Source organism: Choloepus didactylus, chromosome 3 (assembly GCF_015220235.1).
Source record: "Choloepus didactylus isolate mChoDid1 chromosome 3, mChoDid1.pri, whole genome shotgun sequence".
Classification (NCBI taxonomy): Eukaryota; Metazoa; Chordata; class Mammalia; order Pilosa; family Megalonychidae; genus Choloepus; species Choloepus didactylus.
The window spans coordinates 118,422,530-118,444,850 of record NC_051309.1 but is presented as its reverse complement, the minus strand read 5'-3'; the positions used below and the strand labels follow the sequence as shown (position 1 = coordinate 118,444,850).

At 42.2% G+C, this 22,321-nt stretch overlaps 1 protein-coding gene across 2 annotated transcripts; it reads right to left on the bottom strand.

Moving 5' to 3' along the window:
• Positions 1-11,917: 11,917 nt before the first annotated feature.
• RPL34 (ribosomal protein L34) lies at positions 11,918-16,836 on the bottom strand. 2 transcript variants are annotated; one of them, XM_037830434.1, is made up of 5 exons: positions 16,786-16,836; positions 15,227-15,300; positions 15,047-15,146; positions 14,642-14,745; positions 11,918-12,057 (listed from the first exon to the last, which is right to left on the bottom strand). In XM_037830434.1, exons 2-5 carry the CDS (start codon positions 15,289-15,291, stop codon positions 11,973-11,975), a joined length of 354 nt encoding a protein of 117 aa, XP_037686362.1. In that variant the 5' UTR covers positions 15,292-15,300; positions 16,786-16,836; the 3' UTR covers positions 11,918-11,972. The 2 variants fall into 2 exon arrangements, with proteins under 2 accessions (XP_037686362.1, XP_037686363.1); XM_037830435.1 differs by lacking the exon at positions 11,918-12,057 and adding an exon at positions 14,021-14,093.
• Positions 16,837-22,321: the final 5,485 nt, after the last annotated feature.

Sequence of the window (22,321 nt, the reverse complement as noted above, 5' to 3'; positions counted from 1 at the left end):
ACGCGGGCGCGGCTAGCAGGTACCAATGGAAAGTCCTCCCTCAAGGGATGCGTAACAGTCCGGCCATCTGCCAAATGTATGTTAATCACGCAGTGGCCCCCCTGCGAAAGCAGGCCATGCTCATCCATTACATGGATGACATCTTGGTGGCCTCTGAGGACGCCGAGGCACTTCCTCTAATCCTCAAAGACCTCACCACTAATTTAGCTGACCTCGGCCTTACGGTTCAGCCCGATAAAGTTCAAATTGTGCCACCATTAGCCTTCTTAGGGTTTAGTATTAATAGAACCATTGCCCCGTCCGCTCCCCAGCTGGACATACCGGATCGGGTCACTATCACTGAGCTTCAACAGCTCTGTGGTCAGATCAATTGGCTCCGCTCTGCGTTGCCGATCACCACCGCGCAGCTCCAACCACTCTTTATGCTGCTGAGTGTCCCTGAAGCCCCGCCGCTAGCAATCTCCCGGCGCATTAAGCTCACCCAGGAGGCAAAGGAAGCCATTGCCGCAATTAACAAGGCACTCGCCGCCTGCTGTCTCAACAGGTTCAGCACTAAAGAGGGCAATCTTATAGCACTCATCCTTCCTACGCCCGGCACACCCATGGGCTGCCTGTGGCAGGAAGGCCCTCTACTTTGGGTGCACCCTGCTAAAAGCCGGCTTAGAAAAATTTGCCCCGCAGTGCGGCTCTGGATCAGCCTAGCTTCAGATCTAGTCACCCTGGCTGTTCATGTATTCGGAGAGCCACCAGAAAAAATTGTTTGGCCCCTAGACGCAGGCCAAACCCGCCTGCTTATACGTGACAACCCGGACATGCAAATCCTTTTAGAAGGATTTCATGGGGAATTCAGCTGCCACTATCCTAGCCATCGGCTGTTACAGGGACTCGTCAAGCTTCCCTTCCGCAGCCCCTTCCATCCTTTCCCCTCCTCTGCACCCATCCCGGGTGCCACTACCGTCTTTACTGACGCCTCCAAAACCCGTTTCGCCTTCCTCTCTTATTCGCAGGACCATCCGGAACCCCGCCTATTCAGTTATGTCAACCTTCATTCAGTCCAAGTGGGGGAAATTCTGGCAGTGTCATACGCGCTAAACGCCCACTGCAGCCACCCAGTAAACATTTTCACTGACAGCCTCTACACGTATCAGGTCTGCCGAGTCCTCGCATTTTCCACCTTTTTCCCCGGGAACTCGGCCATCGATAAAGCACTTTCTGACCTCAGAAGCATCTTAGAGCATAGACAGGATCCTTGGTTCGTTAGCCACATTCGTAGTCACTCAGGCCTTCCGGGGCCCTTGGCTAATGGCAACAGTATAGTAGACCAAGCGGTCTCAGCTCAAAATACCCAAGCTATGCTGACCCACACAGCGGCCCCTCCGGGGGACGCTGTTAACCAGGCCAAGTTATTGCATTCCAGGTTTCACTTTTCGGCTACGTCATTGCATCATTTATGTGGCCTCCCCCTGGATACCTGTAAACATCTTGTCCACAATTGTGCAACTTGTGCGCCCTTTGCGCCGCTTGGCCCCCTGCAACCTCAGGGAGTCAACCCACGAGGCCTAAAACCCAATTCTAGATGGCAAATGGATGTAACTCATGTACCGTCCTTTGGGCGCCTCAAGTATGTACATGTAATGATTGACACCTTCTCAGCCATGTGTTATGCAGTCCCCCTCGCCGGGGAAACGGCCAAACACTGTATCAAGGCCCTAAGACAGGGAATTCTCTTCATGGGAGTCCCCTGGGACATAAAAACGGACAATGGGCCTGCCTATCGCAGTGCCTCCTTTGCGGCCTTTCTTCAGTTATATAACATCACCCATCATTTTGGCATCCCTTATAATCCACAGGGACAAGCCATTGTGGAAGCAGTCCATCGCCGCTTAAAAACACAAATTGAAAAAGAGAGGGCAATGCTCCCCCAGGCAACTCCAGGGGACCTTATCATAGCAGCCCTCATTCACCTTAATCTACTCACATTCAATAAAGAAGGACTTTCGCCCCTACATAAACATTGGGGGCCCTCATATAGGCCCACCCAGGCCCCGATGGTCTACTGGAAGGACCCAGAGAATAATGCCTGGAAGGGTCCCTCCCCACTCCTCGCCCAGGGGCGCGGGTTTGCTTGTGTTTTCCCAGATGATGCAGCACAACCAATCTGGATCCCAGGAAGGGCAATCCGGCCCGCCACCAGCAGCCACGCGTCTGACGAGACGAGAACGCCGTCGTCTCCGCAGCCTGGTGCACCAAATGACAACAGTACACCTGAGCCTGGACCCCAGTCCGAGTGAAACCCCGGAAAAACAAGAAATCAGAGAAATTATACGCCTCTATAGACGGGCAAAAGCCAGCCCCCTACACCTCCTTAACCCCCACCCGAGCATTGCTTCCCTTCTAACGATCATGCTGGCTCTCGCCTCTTCTACCCAGGCTGTCTACCAGCCCCACTCCCCTCACCAGCCTTGGAAATGGACCTTGGCACGGTGGGAAGATTCCACAGTTATACAAACCCAAGTTACAGCAGGGCAACCTTCTTTTCTCGTCAACGCCTCTAATCTATTTCCCAACCCTCCCGTTGGCAGTAATGAACACCAATATTATATGTGCCCAGCCTCCAACCCTGGAAAATCGTATTGCAATGCCCCCAATCAATATTATTGTGCCTATTGGGGCTGCGAGACACTAGCTACTGGTTGGAAGCCGTCTAGCGTTGATCACTATCTTACCCTACGCTGGGCCCCCTGGAACTGCAAACCCCGTGATGAGCCTGTTTATTTCAGCACGGACGACAGTTCCCACCTTCCACCCACAGGTACCTGCACTCACCTTAATCTTACCGTGCAACTTCCCACTAATCCCTCCTGGTTACTCGGTCGAACTTGGGGCTTCAGAATCTATAAGGACGGAACCGACCCAGGATCACTTATTCTCATAAAAAAAGAGGCTGCAAACCAACCAGGCCAAAATACTGCATTAAGAACACCCTCTGGCATAGGTCCCAACCAAGTCATTAACCCCCTTTTTCCACAGCTCTCCAGCCGCACCTCAGCTCCAACCAGCCGCACCTCAGCTGCAAACAATGCATCGCCAACCCCACCACCCCGACCTCCTCTACCCCCCTCTCGCTACTCCTCTCGCTACTCTTCTCCCCTCCTCAGCCTTATTCAAGCAGCCTTCACCTCAGTGAATTCCTCCAACCCCAATCTTACTTCCTCTTGTTGGCTTTGCCTCTCCACTTCCTCCCCCCTGTATGAGCCAGTTGCCTCCAACCTCTCCTTTTCAGAAAACACAGAGGACAGCCCCTCGGAATGCAATTGGAATACCTCTGCCGTCCCCCTAACCTTTCATTCAGTCTCCTTTACAGGAAAGTGCATCCGCCCTCGCTCAAGTAACTCTCCCAACCTCACAGCTTGCGCCGACTACTCATCTCCCAGCAGCTCTGCAAAATTTCTCATCCCTCATAACTCCTCCCAATGGCTCTGCTCCTCTACAGGGCTTACCCCCTGCCTTAACGTGCAAACCCTCAATACAACTAATGAAACTTGCCTCCTAATTGTCCTCATCCCTAGGGTCCTATACCACAGCGAGGAAGACTTCTTCCTCCGCCTGGAAACAACTGCAGCTTCTGCCCCACTGCAAAAGCGAGAGCCCATCACCGTCCTCACGATTGCCTCCCTCCTAGGTCTTGCAGGCGCTGGCACCGGAATCGCTGCATTAGCCAGTCAAGGCTCCGCCCTAACTCACCTCCGGGCGGCTGTTGACGAGGACATTCGTCACCTACAAGACGCTATTTCCCATCTTAAAAATTCTGTCAATTCCCTCTCTGAGGTAGTGCTCCAAAACCGCCGAGGTCTCGACCTTCTCCTCCTCAAAGAAGGAGGCCTTTGCGCCGCCCTAGGAGAAGAGTGCTGTGTATATGCCAATTCCACAGGTCTCGCCGAGGACAGCCTAAAGAAGGTCCGAGAGGGACTGGAACAACGCAAAAGAGACCGTGAAGCCACCAGCTATTGGTCCCACATCTTTACCCCCCTCCTCCCTTACCTCCTCCCTCTCCTCGGCCCCCTACTAATGATTATTCTAGCTCTCACCTTAGGACCCTGCATTATCCGCAGAATTGTCCAGCTTATAAGGAAACAAACGGATGCTATTTTCTCCTCGTTCGTGCAAGTCCAGTACCAGCGACTCGCCACCTCTGACGCTCCCTACTCCGAGATGACAACCAACCCTCCGCGACCTCACCGCCACCGGTCAACCCGCCGACCGCGAGGCCCTTCTCGATCGCCTGAACATCGCACCAACCTCGAGCTCCAGCTTCTCTGAACCTCCAACTTTAAACCCCCACCCTCGTCCATCCCGCAAGCAGCAAGGCCCCTGTCGAGCGCCCGGGCGCCACACCAACGCCGAGCTCCAGCCTCGCTGAGCCACCGTCAACCCCTTTTCCCCTCCCCGGCCTCCCCCTTCCCTCATCCCTTAGCGGGCCTCTCCGGTAAGCTTCTTCCTTTAATTAGAAAAGAAGGGGGAAATGCGGGACACTGATTACGTGCTTCAACTTGGCGGGCCTGGGCTGGGGGACCTGATCAGCCCCTGGGGAGGGTGGTGGGCACGGGCGACAGCGCCCTCCGCAGCCCCCGGGCCTGGGAAAGTGAGGCCGGAGGCAGGCCCCATTTCCTCACCCAAAATACCACTGTTAGGGGAGGCTTGCCGGAGGGAACCGCCTTTTCCCCACCCCCTTATCTTGCCCGGACACTCCCCGTTGCCAGTGCAACTCCCATCACCACCAATGCGCATACATTGTTGCCAGACACCGTTACCGGAGCAACTCTCGCCCCTTTTCAATCAACCTCCTCGCCCTCTCAGAACCAATCCAAGCCTTTAACCTCTACAGCTACCCCGCCCTCTAAACGCCCGATATAAGCTTGTACTCTCCCCTAATAAACTCTCTTGGCTTCTTCACCCTAAAAGAACCGTGTCCCGCCTGTTCCTTTCTCGCCGCCCTCCATACTTTGCACGCCACCCCGCCGGGGACCTGGCCAAGTCCCCCGCCTCACCCTCGCCTCCGGGAAAGAGCCCCCGCCGCCGGTACCCTCCGAGCAAACCTGGGAGCCTAGGATTTAGCAACCGGCCGCCACCCCCCCCCCCCAGACGAATCAACTGCGACCGCAGCCGATTCAAGAAATGCCTTCACGGTTATAACGTTGAATGTAAATGGATTAAACTCCCCAATTAAAAGATATAGATTCGCAGAATGGATCAAAAAAAATGAACCATCAATATGTTGCATACAAGAGACTCATCTTAGACACAGGGACACAAAGAAACTGAAAGTGAAAGGATGGAAAAAAATATTTCATGCAAGCTACAGCCAAAAGAAAGCAGGTGTAGCAATATTAATCTCAGATAAAATAGACTTCAAATGCAGGGATGTTTTGAGAGACAAAGAAGGCCACTACATACTAATAAAAGGGGCAATTCAGCAAGAAGAAATAACAATCGTAAATGTCTATGCACCCAATCAAGGTGCCACAAAATACATGAGAGAAACACTGGCAAAACTAAAGGAAGCAATTGATGTTTCCACAATAATTGTGGGAGACTTCAACACATCACTCTGTCCTACAGATAGATCAACCAGACAGAAGACGAATAAGGAAATTGAAAACCTAAACAATCTGACAAATGAATTAGATTTAACAGACATATACAGGACATTACATCCCAAATCACCAGGATACACATACTTTCCTAGTGCTCACGGAACTTTCTCCAGAATAGATCATATGCTGGGACATAAAACAAGCCTCAATAAATTTAAAACGATTGAAATTATTCAAAGCACATTCTCTGACCACAATGGAATACAATTAGAAGTCAATAACCATCAGAGACTTAGAAAATTCACAAATACCTGGAGGTTAAACAACACACTCCTAAACAATCAGTGGGTTAAAGAAGAAATAGCAAGAGAAATTGCTAAATATATAGAGACGAATGAAAATGAGAACACAACATACCAAAACCTATGGGATGCAGCAAAAGCAGTGCTAAGGGGGAAATTTATAGCACTAAACGCGTATATTAAAAAGGAAGAAAGAGCCAAAATCAAAGAACTAATGGATCAACTGAAGAAGCTAGAAAATGAACAGCAAACCAATCCTAAACCAAGTAGAAGAAAAGAAATAACAAGGATTAAAGCAGAAATAAATGACATAGAGAACAAAAAAACAATAGAGAGGATAAATAGCACCAAAAGTTGGTTCTTTGAGAAGATCAACAAGATTGACAAGCCCCTAGCTAGACTGACAAAATCAAAAAGAGAGAAGACCCATATAAACAAAATAATGAATGCAAAAGGTGACATAACTGCAGATCCTGAAGAAATTAAAAAAATTTTAAGAGGATATTATGAACAACTGTATGGCAACAAACTGGATAATGTAGAAGAAATGGACAATTTCCTGGAAACATATGAACAACCTAGCCTGACCAGAGAAGAAATAGAAGACCTCAACCAACCCATCACAAGCAAAGAGATCCAATCAGTCATCAAAAATCTTCCCACAAATAAATGCCCAGGGCCAGATGGCTTCACAGGGGAATTCTACCAAACTTTCCAGAAAGAACTGACACCAATCTTACTCAAACTCTTTCAAAACATTGAAGAAAATGGAACACTACCTAACTCATTTTATGAAGCTAACATCAATCTAATACCAAAACCAGGCAAAGATGCTACAAAAAAGGAAAACTACCGGCCAATCTCCCTAATGAATATAGATGCAAAAATCCTCAACAAAATACTTGCAAATCGAATCCAAAGACACATTAAAAAAATCATACACCATGACCAAAGCGGGGTTCATTCCAGGCATGCAAGGATGGTTCAACATAAGAAAAACAATCAATGTATTACAACACATTAAAAACTCGAAAGGGAAAAATCAATTGATCATCTCAATAGATGCTGAAAAAGCATTTGACAAAATCCAACATCCCTTTTTGATAAAAACACTTCAAAAGGTAGGAATTGAAGGAAACTTCCTCAACATGATAAAGAGCGTATATGAAAAATCCACAGCCAGCATAGTACTCAATGGTGATAGACTGAAAGCCTTCCCTCTAAGATCAGGAACAAGACAAGGATGCCCGCTGTCACCACTGTTATTCAACATTGTGCTGGAAGTGCTAGCGAGGGCAATCCGGCAAGACAAAGAAATAAAAGGCATCCAAATTGGAAAAGAAGTAAAACTCTCATTGTTTGCAGATGATATGATCTTATATCTAGAAAACCCTGAGAAATCAATGATACAGCTACTAGAGGTAATAAACAAATTTAGCAAAGTAGCGGGATACAAGATTAATGCACATAAGTCAGTAATGTTTCTATATGCTAGAAATGAACAAACTGAAGAGACACTCAAGAAAAAGATACCATTTTCAATAGCAACTAAAAAAATCAAGTACCTAGGAATAAACTTAACCAAAGATGTAAAAGACCTATACAAAGAAAACTACATAACTCTACTAAAAGAACTAGAAGGGGACCTTAAAAGATGGAAAAATATTCCATGTTCATGGATAGGAAGGCTAAATGTCATTAAGATGTCAATTCTACCCAAACTCATCTACAGATTCAATGCAATCCCAATCAAAATTCCAACAACCTACTTTGCAGACTTGGAAAAGCTAGTTATCAAATTTATTTGGAAAGGGAAGATGCCTCGAATTGCTAAAGACACTCTAAAGAAGAAAAACGAAGTGGGAGGACTTACACTCCCTGACTTTGAAGCTTATTATAAAGTCACATTTGCTAAAACAGCATGGTACTGGCACAAAGATAGACATATAGATCAATGGAATCGAATTGAGAATTCAGAGATAGACCCTCAGATCTATGGCCGACTGATCTTTGATAAGGCCCCCAAAGTCACTGAACTGAGCCATAATGGTCTTTTCAACAAATGGGGCTGGGAGAGTTGGATATCCATATCCAAAAGAATGAAAGAGGACCCCTACCTCACCCCCTACACAAAAATTAACTCAAAATGGACCAAAGATCTCAAAATAAAAGAAAGTACCATAAAACTCCTAGAAGATAATGTAGGAAAACATCTTCAAGACCTTGTATTAGGCGGCCACTTCCTAGACTTTACACCCAAAGCACAAGCAACAAAAGAGAAAATAGATAAATGGGAACTCCTCAAGCTTAGAAGTTTCTGCACCTCAAAGGAATTTCTCAAAAAGGTAAAGAGGCAGCCAACTCAATGGGAAAAAATTTTTGGAAACCATGTATCTGACAAAAGACTGATATCTTGCATATACAAAGAAATCCTACAACTCAATGACAATAGTACAGACAGCCCAATTATAAAATGGGCAAAAGATACGAAAAGAAAGTTCTCTGAAGAGGAAATACAAATGGCCAAGAAACACATGAAAAAATGTTCAGCTTCACTAGCTATTAGAGAGATGCAAATTAAGACCACAATGAGATACCATCTAACACCGATTAGAATGGCTGCCATTAAACAAACAGGAAACTACAAATGCTGGAGGGGATGTGGAGAAATTGGAACTCTTATTCATTGTTGGTGGGACTGTATAATGGTTCAGCCACTCTGGAAGTCAGTCTGGCAGTTCCTTAGAAAACTAGATATAGAGCTACCATTCGATCCAGTGGTTGCACTTCTCGGTATATACCCGGAAGATCGGAAAGCAGTGACACGAACAGATATCTGCACGCCAATGTTCATAGCAGCATTATTCACAATTGCCAAGAGATGGAAACAACCCAAATGTCCTTCAACAGATGAGTGGATAAATAAAATGTGGTATATACACACGATGGAATACTACGCGGCAGTAAGAAGGAACGATCTCGTGAAACATATGACAACATGGATGAACCTTGAAGACAGAATGCTGAGCGAAATAAGCCAGGCACAAAAAGAGAAATATTATATGCTACCACTAATGTGAACTTTGAAAAATGTAAAACAAATGGTTTATAATGTAGAATGTAGAGGAACTAGTAGTAGAGAGCAATTAAGGAAGGGGGAACAATAATCCAAGAACAGATAAGCTATTTAACATTCTGGGGATGCCCAGAAATGACTATGGTCTGTTAATTTCTGATGGATATAGTAGGAACAAGTTTACAGAAATGTTGCTATATTATGTAACTTTCTTGGGGTAAAGTAGGAACATGTTGGCAAGTTAAGCAGTTATCTTAGGTTAGTTGTCTTTTTCTTACTCCCTTGTTATGGTCTCTTTGAAATGTTCTTTTATTGTATGTTTGTTTTCTTTTTAACTTTTTTTTTCATACAGTTGATTTAAAAAAGAAGGGAAAGTTAAAAAAAAAAAAAAGAAAAGAAAAACAAGGAAAAAAAAAAGATGTAGTGCCCCCTTGAGGAGCCTGTGGAGAATGCAGGGGTATTCGCCTACCCCACCTCCATGGTTGCTAACATGACCACAGACATAGGGGACTGGTGGTTTGATGGGTTGAGCCCTCTACCATAAGTTTTACCCTTGGGAAGACAGTTGCTGCAAAGGAGAGGCTAGGCCTCCCTATATTTGTGCCTAAGAGTCTCCTCCTGAATGCCTCTTTGTTGCTCAGATGTGGCCCTCTCTCTGGCTAAGCCAACTTGAAAGGTGAAATCACTGCCCTCCCCCCTACGTGGGATCAGACACCCAGGGGAGTGAATCTCCCTGGCAACGTGGAATATGACTCCCGGGGAGGAATGTAGACCCGGAATCGTGGGACGGAGAACATCTTCTTGACGAAAAGGGGGATGTGAAAGGAAATGAAATAAGCTTCAGTGGCAGATTCCAAAAGGAGCCGAGAGGTCACTCTGGTGGGCACTCTTATGCACACTTCAGACAACCCTTCTTAGATTCTAAAGAATTGGGGTAGCTGGTGGTGGATACCTGAAGCTATCAAACTACAACCCAGAACCCATGAATCTCGAAGACAGTTGTATAAAAATGTAGCTTATGAGGGGTGATAATGGGATTGGGAAAGCCATAAGGACCACACTCCACTTTGTCTAGTTTATGGATGGATGTGTAGAAAAATAGGGGAAGGAAACAAACAAAGGTACCCAGTGTTCTTTTTTACTTCAATTGCTCTTTTTCACTCTAATTATTATTCTTGTTATTTTTGTGTGTGTGCTAATGAAGGTGTCAGGGATTGATTTAGGTGATGAAGGTACAACTATGTAATGGTACTGTAAACAACTGAAAGTACGATTTGTTTTGTATGACTGCGTGGTATGTGAATATATCTCAATAAAATGATGATTAAAAAAAAACACTATACGATCACAAAACGTCTTGGTGTTTTACGTATTAGCTGCACTGTCATAAGGTTACATGAGATGTTAAGCTACCTTAGAATCCAAAGCTTTTCAATTATAACCCATTAAGAATGTTTCTATTTTAAATATTGGAATCAAATGTAACATTTACAGGATAATTCTAATATCCTAGTTTCTTCTTAATAATCCTCCAGACTGGCAAATGCTTGGAAAATCCTAATGAATCTCAATTGTTTCAAAATTAGCAATGTTGACAGTAGGGGCCCCTATTATTTATGATAGCGTTCATCAGTGTCCACAAAACCAATTAGATTTCTAATCACAAAATACACTGTTTGTAAAAATCTTAGGGACATGTACAAATGAACTCTGCCACTTAGTAGCTACAGGACCCTAGATAACATGGCAGAACTTTATGAATCAGTTTCCTCATCTGTAAAATGCATATAATAGTCACTGGGAACATTAAATGAAGGTGTTTCAGATGTTTGGAGCAGGGTAAATAAGGTGTTAGCTATCACTACAGAAAATTAATTAAACACGTAAATTATTTTTAAAAGTGCTTAGACTCCAATGTCAGCTTAGTCCTTTAGCTCTGATTCCTGTCCTCATCTGCAAAATGTTATGAATTTTATTTAGAAATTTGCTGGCAGTAGGATAGCAAAAGAAAAGCTTTTCCTATTATCATTAAGAGGAAATGCCTCTGAATGAGACATCACAGTTAATACAAAGGTGATGCCTAAGGAAAAGGGTCAAAATTTATTACCCTGGCACTCACTCAGCTCCCATTTTTGTTGGCTTGTACAAGCAAGCCTGGGCATTTGGCTCTTTTCACTCCACGAAGCTGGAAATACACCTGACATAACCTGAAGATCAAATGGTCTAGAAAGACCATTCAAACCTTATATAATATAGAACACTTAGAACAGTGCTGGTACAGTCTAAGCGCTTTAAGAATTATTAACTATTAGTTTCATTATTAGTTTAGCTTCATGTAAACTTGTTATGAAAATTTGTCAGAAATATTATAGTTCCCAAAGAGGAAAAATGGATCTACTAAGATTTTAATGTTCTGACCTGGATCCAACATAAACCAGAATTTTAATTTCACTAGACCCATGACATAAGGTTTTGTAAACAGGTCATTATTTGATGAATGTGTAGTTGTTCTGAAATCTTAAACTGCAAGGTAGTTTAAGATTAAACAACCCAGGTAGACTATGTTGTACCTCCAACTAAATGAGTTCTCCAAATTAGTCCATTTCTGAACTGAACTAAAAAATAAGTGGTTTAGAGACGGTGTAGAGCACTCCAAAAAATCAAGCACCAAACTTTATGTTCTATGAAGGCTTCTGTCAGTGAAGGATGAAAACAGTGAAGGTGGTATTTTTAAGTGATATTAAACAAATCTATGAACCATTCTTCTCAAACTGCCTAGGTCTTAGGCTATTCAGGATTCAAGCCCAAGCAGAAGCTAGAGCTGCCATCAGAAAATTCCAGCCATCACTGACCTCCCAAGATAATTCCTTTTAGAAAAAGTAATCACTAAAAACCACGGGGTCCCCAGATACCACACAAAAATCAAATCTGTGTTACAACAGAAATAAACAGAAAAAACAAGCCTTTGATTTTTATTATTCAAAAAAGCTTCATACATTTTTATTTGGCTTTCTGACTCTGTGCTTGTGCCTTCAACACTTTCACAACGATTTTCTGCTCTTCAATCAGGAAAGCACGCTTGATCCTATAAAGGAAAATATTATATGAAGGCAATTTTGAAAATGTCTCTCACTTTTTATTATAACATAGGGCAGGAAACGTGCCATAAAAGAACTGAACAAAACAATCAGGAACAAACAAAACTCCAAATACAGAGTGAAAACTTATGTACAGACACATCCTTTTTTTAGTCTTCCAATCTACTCCCCGCAGTGGCATTTAAAGAGGGATCATTCAAGTCGCGTCAGTAGTACCCACCCTTCCCTTCTGGGTTAATATAAATGATTACAAAATCATCCCCACAGGAGACCTTCCTCTGCCATTTACGGCAACTTTCATTTACTATCATTTCTTTACTGTTAGGATCCAGGACATAGTGACCTTGGGAAGTCTCCTCCTCTATAGTAAGGTATAGGAATAATTTATTATCTATCTGACAGGGTTGTGATGAAGACTTAATTTGGAAACATTTACAATTTTCTGGATTCTGAATCTCCACTTAGGGAGGAAATGCATTTTATCAATCACAATTATATACCTAGACTCTTCAGCGTTGCTACTGTGTAAGGGAAGCCACTCTATCCTTTTTCTTGCCTGCTTTCAAGGGCATTTGGACTGTTGATACTTGTAGTTTATGAAAAATGCTGTTCAGCATAGTGAAAAGCACTGGAAATCAGAAGGCCAGGGATGAAATCTTGGCCATGCATTTTGTGATAAGCCATGTACAAATGCTATTGTTTTCTCTCTCTCCATTGCCCAACCCCACATTTCCAATAGCTTCTTGTATATAATCCACTCAGGAAATACAATTCATCTTGTTCCCAATGAAACCTGTCCTACAAGTGTTGCCTACTGACACCACCTACACTCAAAATCCTGGGATCTTTGACTCATCCATCAAATCTCCTTGTTATTATCACATTATGGATATAACAACTGATGCCATGCTTAATCAGAATCCTTATAAATTACCTAACACACAAAGAGCAAAGACTACAAACACTTGCTCAGTATCACTCAATAATCCCAATTTCTAGGCCACCCTGTAGGTCTACTAAATTCATATCCCCAGAAGCTAGGGTCTGAGAATTTGTATTTTTAATAAAGTGCCCCTGTGAGTCTTACATTCAGCCAAGTTGAAGAGCAAAGACTGGTAAAAACCCCAACTCCTCTAGCTTGAAACTCACATGCTGTTTATCTCCAATGTATCTTTCCAATTTCATTTCTCATTTCCCTCTTCACATCCCCAATGCACCAGATCAAACTGCGGTAGATATATTTACCTAGTATTTACATTAACGCAATGCCTTATCTTCCCCTTACAAACTAACTCCTGACAGGTAAAATGGAGCCTTGCAAGGCTTGGTGTGAAAAATACGGCCTAGAAACTTAGCTAGGCTACATTAGTTACACAACAAACAGGCTAAGTTATTTACAGAATGAAAATAACTGGAGGCAAAACCAATTCTCTGAATCAATTTCTGCACTTATCAACTAGCTGTTACAGGTATTACTGAGAAAAGTTAAAAATGAATTGTAACAATGCATACCTGCCCCCCCCACCCCCGCCACTTCCTTAGCCCAGGATCTTCATTTCTTACCTAGGTTACTTTAATAACCTCCAGACTTCCTTGTTTCCACTCACAGGCTTCCTCTACCAAGCTATTCAAGCCAGAAACCAGGAAATCATCCTTGACTCTCCCTTCCACATCTAATCAATCACCTCTCAAATCCTTGCACTACTGTCTTCTTTGGTGAGGCAATTTAATATAGTCAGTGGGGTTAAAAGCAATGGTCTCAATAAAACTCAGAATGAGCCCTGCTGCTATTCCTTACAGGCTATGTGAACTTGAGTAATAAGTCTTAGTTTCTTCACTTAAATAGGAAATATCAACTCCTTCCTAAGATTTTTATAGGGTTATCACAATGTTTGTCAATAAATATTATAAACAATTCTTTCATAGACAATAGCCTATAACACTCTACCCAAACAGAATCCCCACTCACCCTTCAGGCTTTGATGCAAGCATTGTTTCCCCAGCCTTGAGTAAAGTAGAGGAACTGTATGTTTCAAACATAAATCCTTTGTTGAATGACTTCATCCACGCTGCAGCAGTGATGTTATCTGACACAACAAAGGGTTCTCTGCACTGCTCAAAATCCATGAGTTACCATGTTTTTAAGGATCACCTTCTATAACTCTTTGTACCGGCTACACTAGAACCACAGCTATTTTGTTCCTATGCTTTGATCTTCCACACCAGCTACCTGACTGGTTCATCCTTCAAGACCCTTCTTCGGGTCCCCAGGAACTCAAGGCACAACTTTAAATAAGCCATGGATACAGATTCTTACCTGCCTCCCTCACAAAACTAAAATTTTTACCCCCAAGCATAAAGGTTCCCCAGAATTTTGGCTAAATTAATTTGAACTAATATCATTTATTGGTTTGCATGGCACCATCTATAGTCAAGAAAGGATTCTAAAGCACGCAACATTTAGGTAGATTATTTTTCTCACTAGTCTTCTGACAATGTTTAGCATTCAATGTTAACAGACACATACACACATACATATGCTTAACAAAGTCCATTTGATTTAATATTTACCTGTCACGGACACATTTCGCACACATGGAACCACCATACGCTCTGCTTACATGTTTTTTTGTTTTAGACAACCTCATAAGAACTTTAGGCCTCACGGCACGAACCTGAACAAAGAGAATGTTGAGATGATTTTGTGAGGCTTTACCAGAAACAGAAAATCTAGATTTTTGCTAAGTGTTATTTTTAAAAGTGCAAACCGAAATGGCTTACAGTAATAATTTACTTATTATCTGAAAGGTATTTCATTGTATTTCTCATACAGGATTTAAAAGGACTATATTCTTGACAGATTTGGAAGACACTTAATAATTTAACTCTCTTAGTAGTGACCTCTCCTTCATTCTTCCCCTCACCAAGGGATTAATCCTCAAAAATTCAACCCTTGCTACACTGTTCATTACTTACACCCCGAAGTCGGCCTGGGCACACGCCACATGCAGATTTTGGTGCCTTCCCAACCTTCTTGGTATAAAGGTAAACAATTCTATTACCAGGGGTCCGGGACCTAGGAGGTAAAGGATAAGAATAGGCTGTAATTTTGCAGAGTAATTGAAAACAAGTATTTTAAATTTTAGAAGTACTTACAGCCTAGTTTTGTTGGAAGCAGTATTGTAGGATAGCCTACGACGGTATGTCAAACGCTGGACCATTTTGAATGCCTGAATTAAAAAGGATGGAACGAAATCATTTTTTTCCATTGTGAGAGTAAGTCAAACCTCTAAATACAATAGCATCAAACAACTTTTAGATATGATCTTGTCCAGTCACTTGTGAATATTCCTGTGCCTTAGTTATCTCACTGAAAATACAGTCAGACCATGCCTATAATTGACGTTATCTACCTATATATACATATATATCCTTATATTACTGTGTCTTATGAAAAATTACTTCATGTTTTAGAATAACATAAAGAAATGTTTCTTACATTAATCAATTGTGCTACATGGTTAAATTTCTGATCACCAGGCTCTTTCTTCAGAGTCTTTGTTTGGGGTTGTGCCCAGGAGAGCCTTAAAACCAGGCAAGCTGGAGAAACACTGGTTCTAAATAAAGGGCATATGGCAGCTTTGAAGTGGAATGTGGAATCCTAGCTATGGCATTTCCTGATAATACTGCGCAATAAGCTAGCTCCCACATCTCTAAAATGGGGTTTTCAATCTACTTTACACAACCCTCATTAGGAGTGAATGAAGCAAGCTACCCCAGTCAACACAGTGCCTAAGAAAAAGCAGATGCTCAGGGTTGTATCTTGCCCCAGAGCAGCACCCTAGTCAAGTGCCCTTTAACACTGGTTTTAGTCCTAGATTAAATGTCTTTGGATTATGGCACTTGACTGTTATTTTCATTTATCAAGTGAAATACTTGTTACTTAGCATATCAATTTTACAGATATACACATGACAACTAAAAGTTTTTAAGTGTCCTACTCAAAGTAACACAGAACATAAGCAGAACTTAAAATAAGCTAATTTTCTATTCCAAACCATTTAATTACAGCATTTTATTTAAAAGACAACAGCCTGCATCTGTTGTCAGAAACTCCAAAACTTCTCCTCCGTGGAGAATTTTATTAGTTACCATATGCCGAAGATAGCTTACTGTTAACTTACTAACATTAACTACAGTAAAACAGAACTCTTAAGACACCAAAACCGACAAGGAAACTCAATGCGAATGATCCAGAAAAGCCTCTATCCCGTTTGCATCTCGAAAACTAACAGAGAGCACTCCGTTAGCGCCTGGAACAGACAACACTTCCTAACTTGGCGGTCCCCCGCCCTCTCCTTGCCTGAAAACATCTTTAGGGGCTATATCAAGCCGTGGGTTAAGAGAAGAAAATGTCCCAGAGTATCAACCAGTCTAACCACAACTCATTTGTCCTTTGAACGCTGGATGCGGGAGGCGGTAAAGCCCCTACCAGTGAGCTCTAGCCACTCCTGGCTCCTGGGGCCGCCTGCATCGAAGGATATCCCAAGTTAAAGGCTATAGGGACTTGCTCACCACCAGCCTCCCTCCTGCGTCCCTTACCCCCACGCCAGCTCAAAGGACCGCTACTGAAGCTACCCGGCTCCTGCAACACCCCGGATGGCGAACGATTGTGAAGAGACCACAAATCGGGAAAAGATAAAAAGCAACCATACCTCTAAGTTCCGTCACCGGAAGAGGAAAAGGAAGCAGTTGCCAGTGCAAAGGTCAAATATTACTGCGCGGGTCAGGAAGTTGCGTCAGAGCCAGGGGGCGTGTCGGATAGAGCGCCGCCATATTGTACGGCGGCCGACGCACCTCCCTTCCGAGGGCTGGGATACTGCTCAGCGTTCCACCGCAAATAATCTTTCCGGAATCGCTGTAGAAACAAAGTTAAATGACAGATGAGCCGCAAAGGACAGAAACGGGACAAAGTCAATTTTATTTTTTTTACTTTTTATTTTTAATTAATTTTTACCGGCTCTTCGACACGTAGAAACTAAACCGCGCTGGTCCTGGGGTGAGACCTAGGTTTCTATCCCAATTCTGGCATTTGTCATTAGGTGACTTTTTGAGGAATTACTGTCTTTGATCTTCCCTTCTTTTTCCTTGCCATTCATTCAGAGCACATGCTTTACAAAAATATTTGGGTTTTCATTCAGGATCTGCTAATTATTAGCTGTTTTGCTTTGGGCAAGTCCTTAAATCTCTAAAAGGGAGGTATAACTACCCTCCAGTGGTATGTCATGATCAAAGGCATCATGAAGTTAAAATACTTAGCACAGGGCCTTGTAGAGAATAAATGCTCAATAGATGGTGGCTAATCTTATGGTTATGAACAAAAAGACACTTGAGACCACATGGGTGGTAAAGTTTGAGCCAGACCTTATGATGAAACAAACCCCAACTCTCTGACATAGTATGCAGAAATTTACATTGTGTGCATTTTTTTTTTTTCTTTTTTCCTGAGAAGAGGGTCCTTATCTTTCATTATTTGTCAAACAGGCTCATGACTCTCCCAAAAGTAAAGAACGCTTTGCCTGGGCTCTAAGGGAATATGCCAAAAATTTGGGAGATGGTGGTGATGGTTAAGTTTTTATCTTAGTTTAGGTTCCCTGGAAACAGACTGAGAGGGAGAGTTGTGTGCTAGTTTATTAGGGATTGCTCTTAGGAAATACACATGTGAGGAAGTGAGGAAGACAAAATCAGGTGAACCACGGTATGGTTGCAACTGAGGCCACAGATGTTCCAGCAGGGTCTCTGGAATTACAATGGATCTTGGAGTTATCCTTTTGTGCTCCCACATTAGCCAGTCCTTAGCCTGCTGTCCCCTGACTGTGGGTGAGACAATTCCCTGAGGCTAAGGGCAGTGTCCAGTGAGGGAGGCAGCTGTGGCCCAACAGCAGCCCATCTTCCCAGCAGTTAGGGGGTTATGATGCTTTGAGCCAGAGGAGAAGATTTTGACAGTGCACCACAGTATCCACTCACGTTTTCTTCCAGGTTTTCCAATTCAACTAGCTAAGCGAGAAAGCAGGCAAGTGATGGAGGGGAAATCAGTCTTGGATTGTTAGGCTTTTTAATTCCATTGTACCTCTCGTCTTTGTCATCTTTGTCACCACACCAGACGGAAGACTACAGTTATATCTGTTCTTCTGGTCATTCCCAATCCCTGACCCAGTCATGCACTACTTCCCTCCTTCCCAGTTCTTTGATTTGTGCCCTCTGGAATCCAAGTGGTGTGACAATATATAGAAATACTTTTATGTGCCAGAGATGGGATGGAGGCTATGATAGAGAGACAAAAGTGGTTTTTGAATGAATGGATGAATGCATACACTTACTTGAAATATGTTCTCTACATTTCTAGAGAGAGTCTTTGCTGGGCAGATGGACTCATCTGTTTCTATTAAACTTTTTTCTTTCTCGCTTGTTCTCTGTTCATTAATTTACATGTACACTTGCTACATATTTGATAAACTTTTGTGGAACTGAAAGAAAATAAACTCACCTCACACTTTTTCTGCTTGGACTGGGAATCTTTGAGGTTTAGCATTTATTTAAACTGTCTTTGGTAAAAATTACTAATTTTTATGTGGTCAAATTTGTCAGTCTTTTCTTTTATAATTAGTGTGTTTTGTGTCTTGCTTAAAAAGTTCTTTTCTACTCCAATGCCTATAAGATACTCACATTTTCTACTAACAATTTAATTTTTTAAAGAAAACATTCTTGTTAATGACTCATTTAGAATTAATTTTTGTTTTGAGAGAGAGGTAGAGATATAATTTTGCTCTTTTCTTATGGGTAACCATTTTTTTCTTCCCCCTTGCCCAATCTGATGTTGCCTTTGTTATATACCAAAGTTTAATACATTTGTGGATCTGTTTGTTTTATTCCACTGGTCATTTTGTCTTTTATTTATCAGTTCCACACTTTGATTCTTTAGTAAATGCAAACATTTGGAAGGACAAATATTCAAATACCCTCTCTCCTTTCAGAAGGGAAATTCTTGAACTTTTTCTCTTCTAGAAACATTTTAGAGTTGGTTAATCTGAAATTTGGTAGTATATTTAATCTGTGGTAGATTTAGGGGAGAATTGACATTTTTATGATGTGTTTTTCTAAGCATGAATGTAGCATATCTCTCCAAATATTTAAATCCTCTTTAATGTTCTTTAATAAAGTTTTTTTATGGTTTCTAGTTTGCATTGATTGCATTTTTCTCCCCAATACCACCCCATTTTTAACACCTTACAAGGTTGACATTCATTTGTTCTCCCTCATGTAAGAACATATTTGTACATTTATCACAATTGTTGAGCACTCTAGGTTTCACTGAGTTATACAGTCCCAGTCTTTGTCTTTCCTCTTTCCTTCCGGTGTCCCACATGCTCCTAATCTTCTTCTTTGAACCATACTCACAGTCATCTTTGTTCAGTGTACTTACATTATTGTGCTACCATCACCCAAAATTGTGTTCCAAACCTCTCACTCCTGTCTTTTCCTATCTGTCTGTAGTGTTCCCTTTGGTATTTCCTGTAGAGCCAGGTATCTTGTTCCCAAACTCTCTCATTGTCTGTTTGTCAGAGAATATTTTAAACTCTCCCTCCATATTTGAAGGACAGTCTTGCCAGATATAGGATTCTTGGTTGGCAGTTGTTGTCTTTCAGTATCTTAAATATATTACACCATTTACTTCTTGCCTCCATGGTTTCTACTGAGAAACCCACACATAGTCTTATCAAGCTTCCTTTGTATGTGATGGAATGCTTTTCACTTGCTGCTTTCAGGATTCTCTTTTTGTCTTTGACGTTTGATAATCTGTTTGTTAAGTGTCTTGGCGTAGGTCTATTCAGATCTATTCTGTTTGGGGTATGCTGCGCATCTTGGATCTGTCATTTTATGTCTTTCATAAGAGATGGGAAATTTTCAGTGATTATTTCCTTTATTATTGCTTCGGCCCCTTTTCCCTTCTCTTCTCCTTCTGGGACACCCATGACATGTACATTCACACGCTTCACGTTGTCACTCAGTTCCCTGAGATGTTGCTCATATTTTTCCATCCTTTTCCCTATCTGTTCTTTTGTGTGTAGGATTTCAGGTGTCTTGTTCTCCAGTTCCTGAGTGTTTTCTTCTGCCTCTTGAGATCTGCTCTTGTGTTTCTCCATTGTGTTTTTCATCTCTTGTGTTCTGCCTTTCATTTCCATAGATTCTGCGAGTTTTTTTTTCAAAATTTTGATTTCTACCTAATGTTTTCCCAGAGTTTTCTTTTTTTTTCTCCCTCCCTTTTATTATTTTTTTTACCTTCATTTTATTGAGATATATTCATATACCACGCAGTCATACAAAACAAATCGTACTTTCGATTGTTCACAGTACCATTACATAGTTGTACATTCATCACCAAAATCAATCCCTGACACCTTCATTAGCACACACACAAAAATAACAAGAATAATAATTAGAGTGAAAAAGAGCAATTGAAGTAAAAAAGAACACTGGGTACCTTTGTCTGTTTGTTTGTTTCCTTCCCCTATTTTTCTACACATCCATCCATAAACTAGACAAACTGGAGTGTGGTCCTTATGGCTTTCCCAATTCCATTGTCACCCCTCATAAGCTACATTTTTATACAACTGTCTTCGAGATTCATGGGTTCTGGGTTGTAGTTTGATAGTTACAGTTATCCACCACCAGCTACCCCAATTCTTTAGAACCTAAAAAGGGTTGTCTAAAGTGTGCGTAAGAGTGCCCACCAGAGTGACCTCTCAGCTCCTTTTGGAATCTCTCTGCTACTGAAGCTTATTTCATTTCCTTTCACATCCCCCTTTTAGTCAAGAAGATGTTCTCCATCCCACGATGCCAGGTCTACATTCCTCCCTGGGAGTCATATTCCACTTGCCAGGGAGATTCACTCCCCTGGGTGTCTGATCCCACATAGGGGGGAGGGCAGTGATTTCACCTTTCAAGTTGGCTTAGCTAGAGAGACAGGGCCACATCTGAGCAACAAAGAGGCATTCGGGAGGAGGCTCTTAGGCACAACCATAGGGAGGCCTAGCCTCTCCTTTGCAGCAACCGTCTTCCCAAGGGTAAAACCTATGGTAGAGGGCTCAACCCATCAAACCACCAGTCCCCTATGTCTGTGGTCATGTTAGCAACCATGGAGGTGGGGTAGGCGAATACCCCTGCATTCTCCACAGGCTCCTCAAGGGGGCACTACATCTTTTTTTTTCCTTGTTTTTCTTTTTTCTTTTTTTTAACTTTCCCTTCTTTTTTAAATCAACTGTATGAAAAAAAGTTAAAAAGAAAACAAACATACAATAAAAGAACATTTCAAAGAGACCATAACAAAGGAGTAAGAAAAAGACAACTAACCTAAGATAACTGCTTAACTTCCAACATGTTCCTACTTTACCCCAAGAAAGTTACCTAATATAGCAACATTTCTGTGAACTTGCTCCTACTATATCCATCAGAAATTAACAGACCATAGTCATTCCTGGGCATCCCCAGAACGTTAAATAGCTTATCTGTTCTTCTTGGATTATTGTTCCCCCTTCCTTAATTGCTCTCTATTGCTAGTTCCCCTACATTCTACATTATAAGCCATTTGTTTTACATTTTTCAAAGTTCACATTAGTGGTAGCATATAATATTTCTCTTTTTGTGCCTGGCTTATTTTGCTCAGCATTATGTCTTCAAGGTTCATCCATGTTGTCATACGTTTCACAAGATCGTTCCTTCTTACTGCCGCGTAGTATTCCATTGTGTGTATATACCACATTTTATTTATCCACTCATCTGTTGAAGGACATTTGGGTTGTTTCCATCTCTTGGCAATTGTGAATAATGCTGCTATGAACATTGGCGTGCAGATATCTGTTCGTGTCACTGCTTTCCGATCTTCCGGGTATATACCGAGAAGTGCAATCGCTGGATTGAATGGTAACTCTATATCTAGTTTTCTAAGGAACTGCCAGACTGACTTCCAGAATGGCTGAACCATTATACAGTCCCACCAACAGTGAATAAGAGTTCCAATTTCTCCACATTCCCTCCAGCATTTGTAGTTTCCTGTTTGTTTAATGGCAGCCACTCTAACTGGTGTTAGATGGTATCTCATTGTGGTCTTAATTTGCATCTCTCTAATAGCTAGTGAAGCTGAACATTTTTTCATGTGTTTCTTGGCCATTTGTATTTCCTCTTCAGAGAACT